At 57.2% G+C, this 16,649-nt stretch overlaps 1 protein-coding gene across 18 annotated transcripts in view; it reads right to left on the minus strand.

Moving 5' to 3' along the window:
- Nucleotides 1–16,649, minus strand: part of TCOF1 (treacle ribosome biogenesis factor 1) — a 39,251-nt gene that overhangs the window by 1,451 nt on the left and 21,151 nt on the right. For 4 of the 18 annotated variants that reach the window (XM_027081554.1, XM_027081553.1, XM_027081544.1 and 1 more), the window contains 9 exons: nt 13,731–13,838; nt 8,849–9,032; nt 7,315–7,451; nt 5,659–5,772; nt 5,104–5,350; nt 4,551–4,636; nt 3,829–4,009; nt 1,350–1,889; nt 562–659 (listed from right to left, as the gene is read on the minus strand). In XM_027081554.1, coding sequence (XP_026937355.1) covers nt 562–659; nt 1,350–1,889; nt 3,829–4,009; nt 4,551–4,636; nt 5,104–5,350; nt 5,659–5,772; nt 7,315–7,451; nt 8,849–9,032; nt 13,731–13,838 — 1,695 coding nt within the window. Of the gene's footprint in view, nt 1–558; nt 660–1,345; nt 1,890–2,408; nt 3,477–3,828; nt 4,010–4,550; nt 4,637–5,103; nt 5,351–5,658; nt 5,773–7,314; nt 7,452–8,848; nt 9,033–13,730; nt 13,839–16,248; nt 16,532–16,649 lie in introns of those variants that run through there. The other 14 variants (XR_003427719.1, XR_003427718.1, XM_027081546.1 and 11 more) reach the window with 13 other exon arrangements.

Genomic DNA, 16,649 nt, shown 5'->3' on the forward strand with positions numbered 1-16,649 from the left:
GCTTTGCAGCAGCAGATGCTCAGCTTTTCTGACCACAGCTGAAGCCCTGCTGGCCACGGTGAGAACTGCGCCTGAGTAGAAGGTGCTGAGGGCCCCTTCGCCAGGGGATCAGCCCTTGACCTGCATGAAGCAGACTGTGTGTGTTTCTGTGGTGGAGATGCCCTGCCTGCTGGGGCACACACATGCCAGGGAACGTTTCCTCTCACCTGGAAACCTGCAACAGCCTACCTGGCCTCCCTGCCCACCTGGGGGGGCTCTGCTTTCTTCACTTGTCATAAGAATATCCTTCTATCTCACAAGCAAGATAGGGCCACTCCGTGGTGCCCATGTGCACAGACCTCGTGCCCCTCAGGGTGACGCCCCACCCCTAGCTCTTCTCTAGTGTATCATAACGCACAAGCCCCCGTTCTGGACCCTGAGAATGGAAGGGGCACAGTGACCAGGTCTGGCCCACACGAACCCCTACCCTGACATGCAGAGGCTGGGGCTGATCACATTCACCCTGGGGACTGGGTTTGGGCCCCCTTTTCGCGCCTGAGACTCCTCAGGAACTCACGCTACCTTTTTCTTCTTTTTCTTCTGCAATGGTGAGTCAGGGTCTTTGGTTGAGGCCTTTTTTGCTTTCTTCTTCTTTTCTTTTTTTTCCTTGTCTTTTTTTTCTAAGGGAAGAAAGTGAACTTGTTAAACAACAGGTGCTAGTCTTAAATGCTGGCGTCAATGTCGAGAGACACAGGGGGCGGGTCTCCAGGGGCCCTGGAGCTCTCCCCTCCCGATGCCCCACACCGTGGGGAGCCGTCAAAGCACAGGTCCATAGGCCTTTGCGACCAACTGCCCTGGCCCTCGGGCCAGCCTCGTGATTTCTGCTCCATCCATGGACCATCTGGACTATTACCATTTTCCTTTAACTCACTCTGTAAAACTTCTACACATTTATTTTAAAAAGACCCTTTCAACCTGTAATGGGAATGAGTTATCACCCATCATACAGGGCCGGAGTGAGGGTTAAAGGCAGCCCTGCCGCAGGCGGAGACCAGTGCAGAGCGCGCTGAGGGGCGGCTGCTGTCCAGGAGCCTGGATCGCAGGGGCCTGAGCTGCAAGTGCGCGTGGCGGTGGCTGCTATGAGGGAGCTAGGGGCTCCGTGGGCACACGCCCTGGAGCCGTGAGCACCTTCTCAGCAGTGGTGGCCCCTGTGCTCCGGCACCTGGTTCTGGCTTTGCCCATCCTGCCCACCATGGACAAGCTATGCTCAGCCCCATCTCTGTGCTGGCTGGGGGCTGCCTGCCCGGGAAGTGACCGACAGCGCTCGGCGGGGCTGGGGAACGCGCTCCGGGACTGCACTGGGCACTTACTCTTGTCGGCTTTCTTCTTCTCCTTCTTGCTCTTTGGGTTGCCTTGGTCTCCCCCCTCACCCTTCACCTTCCCCGGCTCCCCTTCTGGCTTCTCCTTGGCCCCCTGGGAGCCGGGAGACTCCTTCTCCTTCTTCTCCTTCATGTCACCACTCGCTTTGTCCCTCTTGGATTTCCCCTTAGAAGTCCTGGGGGCCTTTTCTGGGGACACCACACGCTCCCCGCCATCCCCGGCCGCCAGCTGCTTCTTCTTCTTGCTCCTGGGGGCACCGGCGGCTGTCTGGTCTTCGGAGAGCTTCCGCTTGTTGCCCAGGCGGCCCTTCCGGCTGCCCTCCTTGGCCGCACCCACGGCCTTCTTCTTCTCCTGCTCCAGCAGCTCCGCCAACACCTTCACCACCGACGCCTGCACCTGCGCCTCACTCAGGGGCCAGGGCTCGCTCAGCAGGCGCCGGGTGATGTCGCTCTGCAGCGCCTGCATGGAGGCCTGGGGGCTCCTGGGCCCCTTCCCGGTCTTCTGAGGTGTGGCGCTAGCCTCTCTTCTGCCTATGGAGAGAGGACCCGGGGTCACGGACCTGAGAGAAGCAGGAAATAGACCTCTCGTGGAATGAAAGTCAAGGGGCTCCAGAACAGACCTGACCTCCTCTGGTGCAGTACAGAGGGGGACGGCGGGGCCCCGCTGGGTCTCCGGCTCACACCTCTCTGCCAGCTTCTAACTTAGAGCTCTCTTCTTGTCTCCTCACACTAAAAACTCAAGTTCAGGTTGGGGATGGAAATTAACTCCAGAATGTTCGTCAATGGGCTTGAAATCTACCAACAAATCAAAGAATCTAACCGTCAGGATAGGGATAGTATCTACCAGTCAGGAGTCCAGCGTTGGGAGGCAGGAGACCTGGGTTCTGGGTCTGACAACCAAACTCAGTTTCCCCATTTGTAAAATGAGGGGTTAGATGAACTGTGAGCCCCCTCACCCCCATTCTAAATCACAGACTCGTAATAAAAGCGAAGGCCACGCGGTCAGTCAACTCACGGCCACCTGCGCACAGTGGGCCCAGGCCCTCCGTGGTCAGGGGTCCAGGTGGTGTGGCCTGGGGGTGCTGGGTGCAGTGAACATGCACATGGTGGCTGACTAAGCAGGTTTACTGCCTGCCAGAGTGACTCCTGCTGCAGCCTTTGTTTAGAACTTTCCACGCCTCTGCTCTCCTTTGATAATTGTATGCTGGCTACACGTGTGAAAAACCTTCCACAGCCCCCTCTAAAATGTCTCCCTGTCACACCCGCCTCTCACAAAAAGAACGCTGGGGAAGAAAGTGAGCAATGACTCCTCTGCTGACCCGGCACCAGGCAAGCTGTGCGAAAAGCCCAGGGACTGGGGGCTGTGGGACTCAGCATATGTCCTGACGCCGCCCCAACTTCACAGGTGACTTGGCAGGTCTCAGCCCCATTCGGGGCCTCACAGCACAAGTGCGCCGACACCCTGGGCTCGGGGAGGTGCTGGTGGCTTGGCCCTGCTCCACGTGGGGAGGAGAGGGCTGTTCCCGGCAGTGTGCAGTGGGCCCTGCAGCAGCTCTGGCTCCAGAGCCCTAGTGGGCCAGGGGTGGTGGGCAGAGCGGGTTGCAGGACAGACGGAGGCCCAATTCAGTCCTCTGGTGCTTCTTGGCAAGGACAGGAGTCGGCTAGAGAAGGGAGCTGAGGAGGGCACGGGTGCCTCGGCAACCTCTCTCCCTGCAGCCCACTTCTCTGCTTCCTGTCTACCAAACACCTTAGAACACCAAGGCCAGGGAACCCCTAGAGCTGTCCCAGGTGTACCCTCTAAATGTCCCATAGCGCTGGCACAGTCAGCGGTGGCTGATGCCCTAGGCCAGGTGACCTGAGCACTCCAGTCTGCCCTCCAAACACTGCGTGACCATTTTCCACATGTGCCATTTTCTACGTGACATCAATGGATGCATCGACCCCTGCCCTGTCTGGTTAAGGCGCTGAGGTCCAGAGAGGCCAGGGGCTCGTCTGAAGCTTTAGAGAACGTCAGTCCATAGCCTGGGGTCATCGCCATGTGCTGAAGACTTCTCCAAACGTGGCCCCACCTTCTGTGTGAGCAACCCTGAGTCCCGACGTCCCGCACCATGAGCCTACCTGTTAGGAAGAAAAGTCAACACGGACAGCTAGAGAGAGCCAAGGCCTGCCCTGAAAGTCAAGGTGCACCTCCTCTAAGGCAGGGGTTACCCTACCAGGTGCACCAGCATCCCACAGGGCTGGATAACCCAACCTCCAGGCTGCCCTAGACCACAGCAGCCAGCCCCGCGGGCGCAGGCCCCTGCCCTTTCATGAGCACCTCCAGGCCTGATGCAGGGGTACCAGGCCTCACTTGGGGAGGCCCTGCTGGCAGACAGGACCATGTTGGTGGGACGGCTCCTGAGGGAGGGAAAGAGGCCCCTGCCTCGTCCTTCCACATCCTGCTGTGTCCTTCCTGCAGCCCTCGACTCACCTGTTTTAGGGGACATGGTGCCTGCTGCTTGTTGGGGCTCCACTTCCTGCTTGCCATCTGGGGCATCTCCGGTGGCCGGAGTAGAGGAAACCGAGGGGTTGGGGTCTGGCTTGGGAGTGGCCTTTGAAGCCTGGGAACTGGCCGGAGTCAGCCCAGGGGTCACATAACCTGAGAGGAGAGACTGAAGAAGCCCAGTGTGAAGAGGCCCAGCAGTGTATGGCCTGCTATGAGGACACCAGCACAGGGACCCCAAGGGTTGGGCCAGCCCTACTGGGTGGTGGGCACACCAGCCCTCTGTGAGTACCTCCTGCACTATTTTAATTAATACATAGTTTTAACAGGCACATTTAAAAAGGAAACTTCTTATTACTAATGCAAATGGAAAAGCACTAGCATTTGCTACGTACAGATGATAACCTTAAAAGAAACCCCATCTGTTAAAGCGCATTTTTATATGGGGATCACCTAAATCAAGGTAAGCCCTGTCTACAGACTCCAAGAGTCCGCCGCTCACGACTTTATGCTGAAAAGGGGCCTCAGGGCAGGAGCCAGCCTGGCTCCACACGGACAGGACCCTGCCCAGGGACCCTGGGAAAAGGAAGAACCCAGACCTATGAGCCAGGGGGTGGCCTCGGCCTACAACTGCATAGGTGGACAAGAGCCTGGCCTGGGGCTCCTGCCCCAAGGCCCCCAAGGTTGCCAGCCCCTTCCCTCGCGGTTACCTGGGAAGGTGCCACCACCTCATCATCGCTGGAGTCTGCTGTGGTCTCTTCCACCAACGTCTCCCTCCTGGAGGGGGCTGGACCTACTGGAGAAGCACAGGTGTCCTACTGGGAGTCCCAGGTACCCTGTGCCAGCTAGACAGGCCGGAGCCCTCAGGAGGGCCCCAGGATGGCCTGGTCCCTGTGTATGTGCCTCACCCTCCCGCCCAAGGCTTCATCTGCTCCCTTCCAAGGTCTACTGCTATTCACAGCATTCCAAGTGAGACAGCTGAATGCCAAAACCTTCTAATTCCCAAGGGAGGCATGGCCCTGGGATTTTGGGGCCTCAGTTAGGGGAGCTTGATACCAAAAAGTTGGGAGTGGCCAAACAGCCTAGTAGGAAGGCCTCTAACATCATGTGGACCAACTCTGTTATGGGGTTGTGCAGCTGGGTAAACTGAGACCCTGTGTGGGATGGCTAGGCCAAAGTCGCAGAACAAGTGGAGATACAAAGCAGAGGCCTGAGGCGAGGGCTCCACCAGGTCCCCCAGCCTTTCCCTCCCAGGACCCTCACCTGGCCTGTGGGTCAATGGGGCCACCTGGGGCCCCTCAGCATCTTCTTCACTCCCTGAAGAGCTGCCACTGCTGTCCTTGCTGTCATCTGAGGTCCCAGAGGCCTTGGCCTTGGGGCGTCCCGAGGGAGTGGCTATGGCCCGCTGGGTTGCAGGAACCTCAGGCTTTCTGAGCTTGTTGGCCCCTCTGGCCTGCGCGGGGGTGCTCTGGGGACTCGTCATGGGCAGTGTTCCCCGAGCACTGTCGGTCTAATTTGGTGAGAGGAGAAAGGGTGAAAGGAAAAATTAGGGGAAATAAGATCTGGTGCTTACTGAACACCTCAGTTAAGGGCCAGGCACCGTGTTAGCTGCTTCGCACACAGGCCTCATTTAATCCTCCCACAACTCTCTAAGACGGGCAGCAGAAGCCCAGGAGGCAAGCGTGTGTGCTAAGGCCAGTGCTGGTAAGTGCTGGTGCTGGGACTCAGGCCCCTGCCTGGGCCCTGCCTTCTACCCTCTGCGGTCTCTGATGACCGTCCCCTCCAGAGTGGGGCCTGGCCCCCAGCTCCCCAGCTCACCCCACTTGAAGACAGGGTCCTGGCAGCAGGAGGCTGGGCCTCACTGGCTTTCTGGGCAAGGACCTTCAGGGCAGCCTGGGTCAGCGGGAGGTGAGTTGGGTTCCTCTTTGTCACCTGTGGACAGCCAAAGGCAGCCCTGAGACTCCCAAGTTCCCAGGATGCCACCATGCCACAGCCTGGTCAGATCCTGTCTGGCTGGGGTGGAAGGGGACCTGTAGCTGCAAGAGGAACCTGGGGCTGGAGTGGAGGACTGAGGGGCAAAGGGGCAACGCCACCATCTGGGCAGAAAATGGTGCCAGGCTTCAGGTTATGAGCTAATCATAGCGTTCTCAGAGGTCCAAAGACAGCTCCCAGCCCAGGCTCCACCGGAGGCCCCACCACTCAATCTGCGCCTCTAGCCTCGTGGCTGGAACAGCCTCCTTAACGGTCTCCCTGGTGCCACTCCTGCTTCCCACACACGGCAGCGGCCAAGGACAGAGAACGGAACGAAACCTGGGTGTGATCCCTCGCTGAAACCTCCAGGCCCCCCGCGGCCCTCACCAGGCCCTCACCATGCGTTGTCAGGCCTGGCCCCTCCGCCCCAGCTTCTTCCAGCTCTCCAACCCCCAAGTGCTTCCCCAGAGGTCCCTGCACCTGGGTCTCCCTGCTTGGAGGGCTCCCCAGCTCGCCCAGGCCTGGCTGCTTCTCCGGCCTCAGTGCTGCCTCCTCTGGGAGGCCACCCCGGCCCGTCCTTTCTAAAGCAGGTCATCCCCTGGTTCCCTAGTTGGTGAGTACTTTAACTTCTGGTCTCCTTGTTTAACGGCTGACCCCCGCCTTGGGAACTCCACGAGGGCAGGGACCCTCCTTGTCTTCTTCCTGTCGTATCCTCAGTGTCCCACATGGACAGATGCTCAGCACCATCTGCTGGCTGAACGGCCACATGGATGCAGGTTGTTGGGTGCCATGACCACAAGACAGCCACCCACTCAGCACCCATGCTCCCAGGAAGCTCTTTTTGAGCTGTAGCTCGTGATGAGCCCCTCTGAGTGGAGGTGCCCAAGTCCTGCTGCCGCCTCCCCAGCTCTCCCTCCTCCTGCCTTCTCAGAAAAAACGGGCGGGCACAAGGGGTCAGGGAAACAAACCCTACAGCCCCGAGAGCAATGGACTGGGAGGCAGGAGCCCCGATTCTGACCCTGCCTGATCCTGGTCACGTCTGGACCCTCTTGCTGAGGGTGTGGTGCTCAGTTTCATCATTTGAATGATGAGCCATTAACTCTCCCCTGCCCGGTTTTTAAGTTCCAGCAAGGACCAAATAAATAAAAATGCACTGAAATCCGTGAAGGCTGGGAAGAACGCTTATGGTCACTATGACAAACACTGATAATGGCAAACTTTTGTTCAAACCGGGAGAGAAAAAACAAACCAAAGGCCTGACATTGTTGAAAAAGCTGCTGAGGGACTCAGGGAGCAGGGCTGGCTCTGCCCGGGCGCCACATGCCAGATCACGCAAGGCTAATTCGGATCAGGGCTGCGGCCAGGCCAGGAAAGGCTCTGGCTTCGAGGGGGCGGGTGAAAGCAACTGCGCTGCCACCCAGAAGCCCTGTGGGGAAGTGGGGGCAGACGAGGGAGCCCCGCAGCCCTGCTAGCCCGCACAGCGCCCCCCGGTCCGTCGGGTACCTGAGTGGCTGGCGTCTCCTGTTTCTTGCCTTCAGACACCCGACTGGTGTCCTCATTGCTGCCGGCCCCCACCATGCTGGCTCTGAGGGCTGCCCTGGGGTGGGCCGTGGGCACAGTTGCCACGCTGGTCCTAATGGCTGAGACGGAGCGGGAGGGGCTGCGTCAGGGCACAGGAGCCCGTGGCCTCCCCGGAGGAGCAACACCCAATCTCTCAGCCCATCCTGAGCGGTGCCCGGGGCCTTTGTGGTAGAAGCCCGTTAAATCCCCTCCCGAGCGCCTTCCAGGCAGGATCTGCCACTGTCTCCACATGACAGGGAGATGACACGACTGCTGTGGCTGTCACCCCAGGCCTCGTCCTCGCCACCTTCAGCCACCCCCCCACCCCCGCCGCTGGCCAGGCCGCTCCTCCTGAGCAACAGGCAGAGCACTGGAGCCAAACGTGACTCTCCGCGCACGTAAAACAGTCTCTCTTGAGGACAGCCTCGGTCATGTGCAGAGGCTCGATTACACATGTTCACTGCAGCACTGTTCATGATAGCCAAACACCCTAAACAAAACGCTCAGCTTCCTCCAACGTGGTGCTGGCTAAGCAAACTGCAGGATCCCGCCCCAGTGACCACTCTGTAGCCAGCAGGCGTCATGCTGTAAATATGTAGCGCCACAACATACCAAGTAAAGATTACTGAGCGTATGTACAGTGTGGTCTCACTAAAAACACATGGCGTTATGGTAGGTTTTTGCAAAGTTAATAGTTGTAAAATGTTAACAGTAATTATTCTGGACAGTGGGATTCCAAGTGAGGTTTTTTCTTTTGTGCTAACCTGCATTTCTTAATTAGCCTACCAAGATCAGGTATTAATTATCTTCATTAAAAAGTGTTCTAGTAATAATAATAGTAATTAACCATTTTCTTGCTATCACTGTTAGAATCACAGATTGTCAAAAGTCAAAGAAGGGCTTCCCTGGTGGCGCAGTGGTTGAGAGTCCGCCTGCCGATGCAGGGGGCACAGGTTCGTGCCCGGGTCCGGGAAGATCCCACATGCCGCGGAGCGGCTGGGCCCGTGAGCCATGGCCGCTAAGCCTGCGTGTCTGGAGCCTGTGCTCCGCAACGGGAGAGGCCACAACAGTGAGAGGCCCGCGTACCGCAAAAAAAAAAAAAAAAAAGTCAAAGAAATCCCAGATCTGGTCCTGTCTCCAGGAATCCTTCCCTACATGTCTCTGTTTAGGGATTACCTAACCCCTCCCCTTTACATGCCACCAGGAACGGAAGGCTCACTACCTCACAGCCCTCTCCATGTTCAGTCAGTCAGTTGTTACAAAGCTCTTCCTTATACTACAAACCTGGTCCCTGCAGCTTCTAGCCTCTGGTCTGGGATCTACCCTTTGGAGCCAGCACAGAGAAGCCCCAGCAGCTACTTCTCCTGAGCCAGCCCAGTGGGGGTGTGTGTGCATGTGTGTGTGCACGCGGGTGTGTGTGCGTGTGTCTGGCAGTTGCAGCAGGGGAGTCAGCCCTGCACAGTGGGCCTGTGCTCACCAGGAGTCAAGCACTGCGTAGCGGGGATCACGTCCTCATCCTCACTCTCAGAGGAGCTCCTGGGTGTGCTCTCTGAGGCCTGGGCCTTCCTCGGGGTGCTTGTAGCCTGGGTTTGGGCGGGGGTAGCAGCTGGGCCAGCTGGACTACGATTAGGGTCGACAAAAATCAGAGGGGTTTTAATCACCTTGAAAAACAAAAACAAAACACAGCCCCCCAGTGATTAAAGGCTTGGCCAGGGGAAGAGGAAGGGGAAGGTGGGTAGGGGAGGGCTTTATAAGGCAAGGGGTCCAGAGAGCTTGGGGTGGCTGGGCATAGTCAGAGGCCATTCTAGCTGCCCAGGGCACTCCCAGCTCACTCCCAGTCCACACACCCACTAAGACCCCGCACAGCACCTCACAGCTCACAGGAGCCCATCTGACCCTCACATAAACCCCTGAGGTCAGCAGTGTTAGTTCCACCATACAGATGGGAAAACCACAAGTCCAGAGAGGGGAGGAGAGCTGCCTAAGGTCACACGGCCCAACGGAAGCAGAGTCAGGGCCAGAACGTGCAATTCAGCTTCCCTCCTCTGGCTGACTTCAGAGACACCTGCCGCATGGGGCGCTCCAAGCAGCGCCCCCCTCAGTTGCCTGGTTGTTATACATGATTCACCCGGGGAGTTGTTCACAATCTAGTTGACCCATGCCCAAGAGTCTGATGCCACCTCCTGAGGGTGTGGCCAGGATGCAGCAACCCAACTACATCAGCCCAGTATCTTCAACAAATAAACTACACAGGGAAAATCAACAGAGTAAGACCGAAGGGACCCAGTACAGTGTGTGGCTCTTACATGGACTCCTATTCTGACCATGCCAGATATAGAAAACGTCATTCAGGAGACAACTGGGGAAATGGGGACACTAACTAGGTGGGTCAACTTTTTAGAGATTGTGCTTAAAAAAAAAAAAAAAAAAGGGATTCAGTGGTGTTGGGGAAGTGAGTTGAAGGTTTGGATGAAACAAGCTTGGTCACAAGTTCAGAACTACCAAAGCTGGGGATGGTACTTGGGCGCTCTGTACACTGCTCTATCTGTGGGTATGCTTTGCATTTTCCAGTGAGACACTGAAACAAAGAGAAAGAAAGCAGGACCACCTGGTATTCTACAGATGCCTGGGAACCACAGCTCCAGTGAACATGCCCACTGCACAGAAGGGGAGCCTACTTTCCAGTCCCCAAAGGTCAGGGCTGGTCTGGGTTCTGGCCCCAGCCCCACCCCCACGGGGAGAGGAGGGCAGCAGGCGGGAGCTGCCCACGGCCACGGTCTGAGACCCAGGTCTCTGCCCACCTCCTGAGCCTGACTCCACCTCCTCCCAGGGTGCTGCTGGAGAGGTAAAGTAAAAAGGAAAGCAGAAAGGGGCCCGCCCAAGGGGGGAAGCTCTGCTGGGCTTGGGCCCTTCCTACCCCTGCCAAACGGCCTCCCCCATGGCTGCTCGGATCTGCCACTTCCAGAGCCTTCCTTCCCACGTGATGAAAGAGAGAAGATGGAAAGTGGGAGAAGGCTTACAGTTGAGGGAGGGGGGATCTATATATATGTGAGAAGACAGAGGAACAGATTGTCGGGGATGAAGAGAGGCAGCAAGCCCACTGAGGCAAACAATAGCGTCTGGGATGTTAAAAGCAGCTCCGCAGCAGAAGCCTCCTCCCTGTTCCACCTGCCCACGCCGTGCACCCCTCCCTCCCCCGGGCTGGGGGCTGGGCAGGGGGCCTGGCTTTGGGGGCCGGGGCACGAGGGGGACCCTGGCTGAGCCCTGGACTGGGGAGGGTTCAGAAGGAGGGCTGTGCTGCCCAGGGGTATGTGGGATGCACTTCTGATCCCACCTCTGCCACGACCTCACCTTGTAGCCCAGCCCCTGAGCTTCGTGGGCCTCACTGTCCCACCTGCTGAAAGGACTATTAGTAACCCCAGCCTGGGCTCACTCACCGGAGGGCCTCTGGTCTGCCCAGTACACACAGGGGTGACAAGGGCCTTCTTTCTGGGGTACGTCAGAAAAGACGCACTGGAAATGGAAGCAGCCCAGACATCTGGCTGGACGCCCCGTGTAGGTGCTGGGCAGTGAGGGCCCAGAGGGAATGCAGGCGCTCCTTCCCTACTACAGGGTCTGACGCCTGTAGGACCAAACCCGGGGGCCTTCTAGGAGTCACAGCTGAGCGCATCACAAGAGTGCCCTCATTCCAGTCTGGGGCAGAGCAGGGGTCAGGTGGATTAGCCCAGGCTGCTGACTCCAAGGGACATGGCCATGAAGGTACCCGAGCTCTGGACGGTAACACTTCTCCAAAGCCTCTCCCACAGCTGCCTGGGACTGGTTAGCAGATCCTGGGTCCACTCCACCCCAGGGAGATGAGAAATCCCACTCCCAGGGATGTGGCCTGGAGCCTCCACGATTCACCAGCCCCCAGGGAATCTCACCCCAGGGGTTGAGAAGGCTGAAGCTCAGCGAGGGCAAGTGGCCCTACCCAGGGTGACCAGCAAACTGGTGTCAGAGACAGGGCTGGAAGCTAGTCCTCCAGGCACCAGACAGGAACTCCTTCCAGGACCAACCATGCTAAGCCTCTGATTTAACACCCTCATTTAGTTTCTTACAGGTCTCTTCTTTCTTTCTGACTCAACCTAAAACTCTGAAGGCAGGGCCTAGTCTTCTTAATTTGGTACTTACCCCAGACCCCAGCACAGACCCTGGCCTGGGGTTAATGCCAGCACAACAGGGCTGAGCCACGGACCACCCCCCAAGGTGCCCCTCAGAGCAAGGGGGCAGGCCCCATCCCCTGCATGGGGGGAGGCTGAGGCACAGTGAGGGGGCCTGGGAATGGACCACATCCCCTCTCTGCCTCCCAGCCTGGGGCTCTGCCCACCACCCTGGGATCAATCCCTTTCCCGCACGGACGGGCTAATAATAAGAACAGTGAAACTCGTCAACAGAGAAGTGCCTGATAAATGCATAATAACGATAATAATAATAATTAGTGAGCTTGGGATTAAGGAGATAAAAATGCCCCAGTTAGGAGGAGGCTGCAGCTTCCCCAGGCCGTGCCATCTCCCCTGAATCCTCCCGGGGAATGCACAAAGTGCTGACTTTTTTCTTTCCTCTTTTTTAATAGGGACTCCAGAATACTGAGGACTAACGTACCAATTAAATGGTTCAGTTTAAGCATGATGTTCATATTAATTGTGTTAGTCCACCCCCTCAGGGAAGGGCGAAACGGCCCCCCCCCCCAGCTGTTTCGATCCTGCTCAGAGAAGGAGGCAGCCCCCAAAAGGCTCCAGAGAGCCAGAGGGCAGTGTCCAAGCCCTGCTTCCTTCCTGCCACGGAGAGGGGAGTGTCGGGGTAGTGCCAGAGAGCGGACAGCCTGGGTTCAAACACCAGGTCTGTCCCCTTGTTACAGCCCTGTGACACCAGGGCAGCTCACCCAACTTCTCATTCCTTCCTCCTCAAAATGGGAATAAAAGAAGCACCTAGGGCTTCCCTGGTGGCACAGTGGTTGAGAGTCCGCCTGCCGATGCAGGGGACACAGGTTCGCACCCCGGTCCGGGAAGATCCCACATGCTGCGGAGCGGCTGGGCCCGTGAGCCATGGCCGCTGAGCCTGCGCGTCTGGAGCCTGTGCTCCACAACAGGAGAGGCCACAACAGTGAGAGGCCCGCGTACCGCAAAAAAAAAAAACCCCCAAAAAACAACAAGAAGCACCTATCCTCATAGGTCTGTTGTGGGGATTAAACAGAATAATGAAAGTATGGGGCCTAGCACAGTCCTTGGCACTCAGGAAGTGACCAATGGTAGATGGAGTCGCTCATGGTTATTTTTCTAATCTAGGCTATTAAGGAGAGAAAGGCAGTGAGCACCCCAGCACTGGGGGTGTGCAAATGGCATCTGACTCTACCGATGGACTGATTAGCACGTGGTATATCTAAGGGGAGCTGGTTGTTTTTTCGGCTGCACCGCGTGGCATGCGGAATGGATGGAACCTGTGCCCCTTGCACTGGAAGCGCAGTCTTAACCACTGGACCGCCAGGCAAGTCCTTAAGGGGAGCAGGTTAAGGAGACCCACTGGTCTGGGGGTTGCGGGCTCCAGCATCTCCAAAGGGCCTGGCAGAAGCTTCTAGGAACTTGGGGCTAGAGGAGGACAAAGGGCAGTGCCAGCTGCAGGCAAGGCCTGGGGTTCACACAGAAGCTCAGACACTTGCCAGGTGAAAGTGGGCCTCTGGAGTTGGTCAGACAAGGTGGGCTTGGTCCCGCCCTCAGGGGTAGAGTCAGGGGAGGACGGCCGGCAGCGTGTGAGGATGGGCCGCAGGTGCGTGAGTGCGGTCTGGGACCAGGCCTGTGGGATTCTGACAGGCCCTGCAGAGAAGGCTCCCAGTTCCCAACAGGAAGCAGGGGTGTCAGCGTCTGCCCCTTCCTTGGCTCCTTATGGGTCACAGGAGTCTGGGGAAATCACTTCAAGTTGCTGGGCCTTGACTCCTGATGCACCACCACGTGCCCTCCTGCATTCACAGGCCCTCCCTGTCAGGCGGCACGCTGTGTACCTGTGCCAGCATGCAGAGCGGGGAAGCAGGACTGCCACCCTGCCTGTTCACAGCTGAAACAGCCGGGCCTCAGCATGGTTAAGGCAAGCCCGGGCCTTGGAGCTGGTGGGCGGGGCAGCCGGCTCTGACCCTACACCGTCTGGCTCTGCTGCCTTGGCTCTGCTGCCTGCCTCCCAGGGTTATTGTGAGGATGAACATGTTGAAACAGAGGAAAGAGCTCAGGAAACCGGGAAGTGCTATTTAAGTGGGACAGATCTGCCCCCATGCCCGGGCCCACCTACCCAGCTCTGAGCCTGAGGGTGCTCAGAGACAATGCCTGGCCTACCTGTCTCGCTGGCAGCTCATCACTGCTGGTTGAGGACCCCTCTGCCTTCTTCTCCGGGGGCGCTGGGGCCAGGGTCTTGCTTCTGGCAGTTTTGGAGTTACCCTCCTTCTGACGGGACAAGCATATGGTGGGTGAGGGGGTATTTGTTAGCCGACGGGAAGCACAACTGAGAGGCCGGGGTGGGGAAACCACGGCCAGAGAGCAACGACCCTCAGTCTCCGGGGGAGATAGCATGACCTCCCTATATACACACGGGGGGCACAGCTGCTGGCCCGGCATGCCTCCCAGCCACTGGGAACACAGGTCTCTACTCTGTCTATCCTTCCTCCAGAGCTGACTCTGAACGTGAAAGGGATGTGTGAGTCACACACCACTAAAACCTGAGGGCTGGCGTGCTGCTGGCCGGGCATCTGAATGAGAGGTGATAGTGGCCCGGGACAAAGTGGCAGGGGTGGGGCCAGGGGCCCCAGCACAGCTCACACCTGGCTGTCACAGCCCCAGCTACAAGCAGGAGTTGGCTGAGGGTGCTCCGAGCAGCTGTGATCCCCTCCTGCCCCCCTCCTGCCGGGCCAGGCGTAGACGATGGGGGCAGGCTGGCTGGGAAGAGCCGTCAGGAGCCAGAGGATGACTCGGAGAGCAGTGATGAATCAGCAAGGCACTGCTGGTGACCAGCTCAGGGGAGCCCAGGCAGGTGCAGAGGGCAGCTCTGGGCCTCCCTACTGGTGCGAAGGCCCCACTTTCACCACTCAGAAAAGCAGGACCCATGTTGCCTGAGCCTCCAATTTCTTAAGAAAAGCTGGAAGATCCTGATTTGTGTATTTCCCAATTTTTAAAATGAATCAACTACAATGCACACTGCAACAGCCACACCCCCATGGCTTCCTTGCTCACAGAACCCCGACTCTGTTCTGGGGGTCCCCACCACAGGCTTTGGAGAGGGTGGCTCCTTCTCCTAGCCAATCACAGGAACTGCAGGCCTCTCATCAGTGAGTGACTTTTTTGGGGGGTGGCAGGGGGCGGGCAGAGCACATGCCTTAGATCTGGTCAAGGAGACAAGGGAAGGGGAAGTCAACTGGGGGATTTCCTAGCTCTTTAGGAGATGCTGCAGCCCTGCTGTGACAATGAGGCACACGAGGCATAGAGACGGAAGAAATCTGAGTCACTGATGATGCCGAGCTGAAGGAACCACCTTTACAGACACCTTATCCTGAAACATTGTGCACTGAGATAACCAATCCCCTTAGCATCTAAGCACTTGTGAAGTAGCTCTGTTTTCTCCTGCAGATTAGGATGTCCCGACTGATACAATAACCTGTTTCTAACTTTACAGGGACTTCCCTGGTGGCGCAGTGGTTGGGAATCTGCCTGTCAATGCAGGGGACACGGGTTCGAGCCCTCGTCCAAGAGGATCCGACATGCCGTGGAGCAGCTAGGCCTGTGCGCCACAACTACAGAGGCTGTGCTCTGGAGCCCACGAGCCACAACTGCTGAGGCCCACGCACCTAGAGCCTGTGCTCTGCGATGGGAGGGGCCACCACACAATAAGGAGCCCGCGCACCGCGGCGAGGAGTGGCCCCCGCTCGCTGCAACTAGAGAGAGCCCAAGCATAGCAACGAAGACCCAATGCAGCCACCCCCCCAAAAAATAAATAAAAATAAAAAACAAAAGAAACTTTACAAAAAGCACCACAGTCCAAAACGTGGCTGGGACCCTTGTGTCTTAGTCTGGCATTTAGGTCCCCATAAATGTTACTGGTAACAAGCAACTAGAAGCAACTATTGCCTACAGGACAGCAGGCCTTTGCTGAACCCACCTGACTTTACATCCCCCCTCCCTTTCCACACTCCCCTCCCCAACCTGGAGGGTCTGTCTCTACTTTTGTGTCTAGGGAACCCCAGGTCTTCCTCCAAGCTCAGCTCAATCATCTCATTTGGCCTCTCAGACACTTGTTTTCCCAGCACCATCAGAGCACAACCAGAATATTCTCCAATAATCCGGTCACCTTGTCTTGCCCTACAGACTATATGCTCCTTGAGGGCAGGGCCAACATCTTTCATCCTTTTGTCCCTATCAATAAGACAGCGTGCTCAGTAGTGCTCTGATGCACTGAAGGCAGACAGGTTAGTGCTAGGAGCACTTATACTTCTTGGTGCTTGTTTACTCATGAAGAAAATAGAAATCTATGAGGGGCTGGAGCTCAGCGTGGAACAGGGATTTCCAGCTTCCCTTAAGAAATGGAAGATCAAGGGACTCCCCTCGTGGTGCAGTGGTTAAGAATCCACCTGACAATGCAGGGGACACGGGTTCGAGCCCTGGTCTGGGAAGATCCCACATGCCGCGGAGCAACTAAGCCCGTGAGCCACAACTACTGAAGCCTGTGTGTCTAGAGCCCGTGCTCCGCAACAAGAGAACCCACCACAATGAGAAGCCCGCGCACCGCAACGAAGAGCAGCCCCCACTCTCCGCAACTAGAGAGAGTCCGCGTGCGCCCGGCAATGAAGACCCAATGCAGCCAAAAATAAACGAATAAATAAATAAATTAATTTAAAAAAAAAAAAGAAATGGAAGATCTGGCCTTACAAAGGGTCCATCTCCACCAGGTCATAACTGGCTGGAGCTGACAGGGACTGCTTTTCTAGATGAGACAAGGGCTCTCCAGTTTGTCCTAGTTGCCACCACTCCCTACTGTCTCTCCTGACACCAAGGCTCCATGTCAGTTGCCATCTATCACCCCTACCAGGCCTGAGCCCGTTGTTTCCATCACATGTCTGAGTCCTGGAGTTTGTCACCCTGAACTACTTCTGTGCAAGCAGATAGAGGGAAAATGGTCAAGATAAAAGTCAGTTGCTCATTCCTTCCCTCTCCCCACTCCCCAGGCTTCATGTTAAGCTAGAAGAGCTCTCCTTGAGAGATACACAT

Source organism: Aethalodelphis obliquidens, unplaced genomic scaffold (genome assembly GCF_003676395.1).
Source record: "Aethalodelphis obliquidens isolate GAN/ISIS:26980383/991018 unplaced genomic scaffold, ASM367639v1 scaffold45, whole genome shotgun sequence".
In the NCBI taxonomy this organism is placed as follows: Eukaryota; Metazoa; Chordata; class Mammalia; order Artiodactyla; family Delphinidae; genus Aethalodelphis; species Aethalodelphis obliquidens.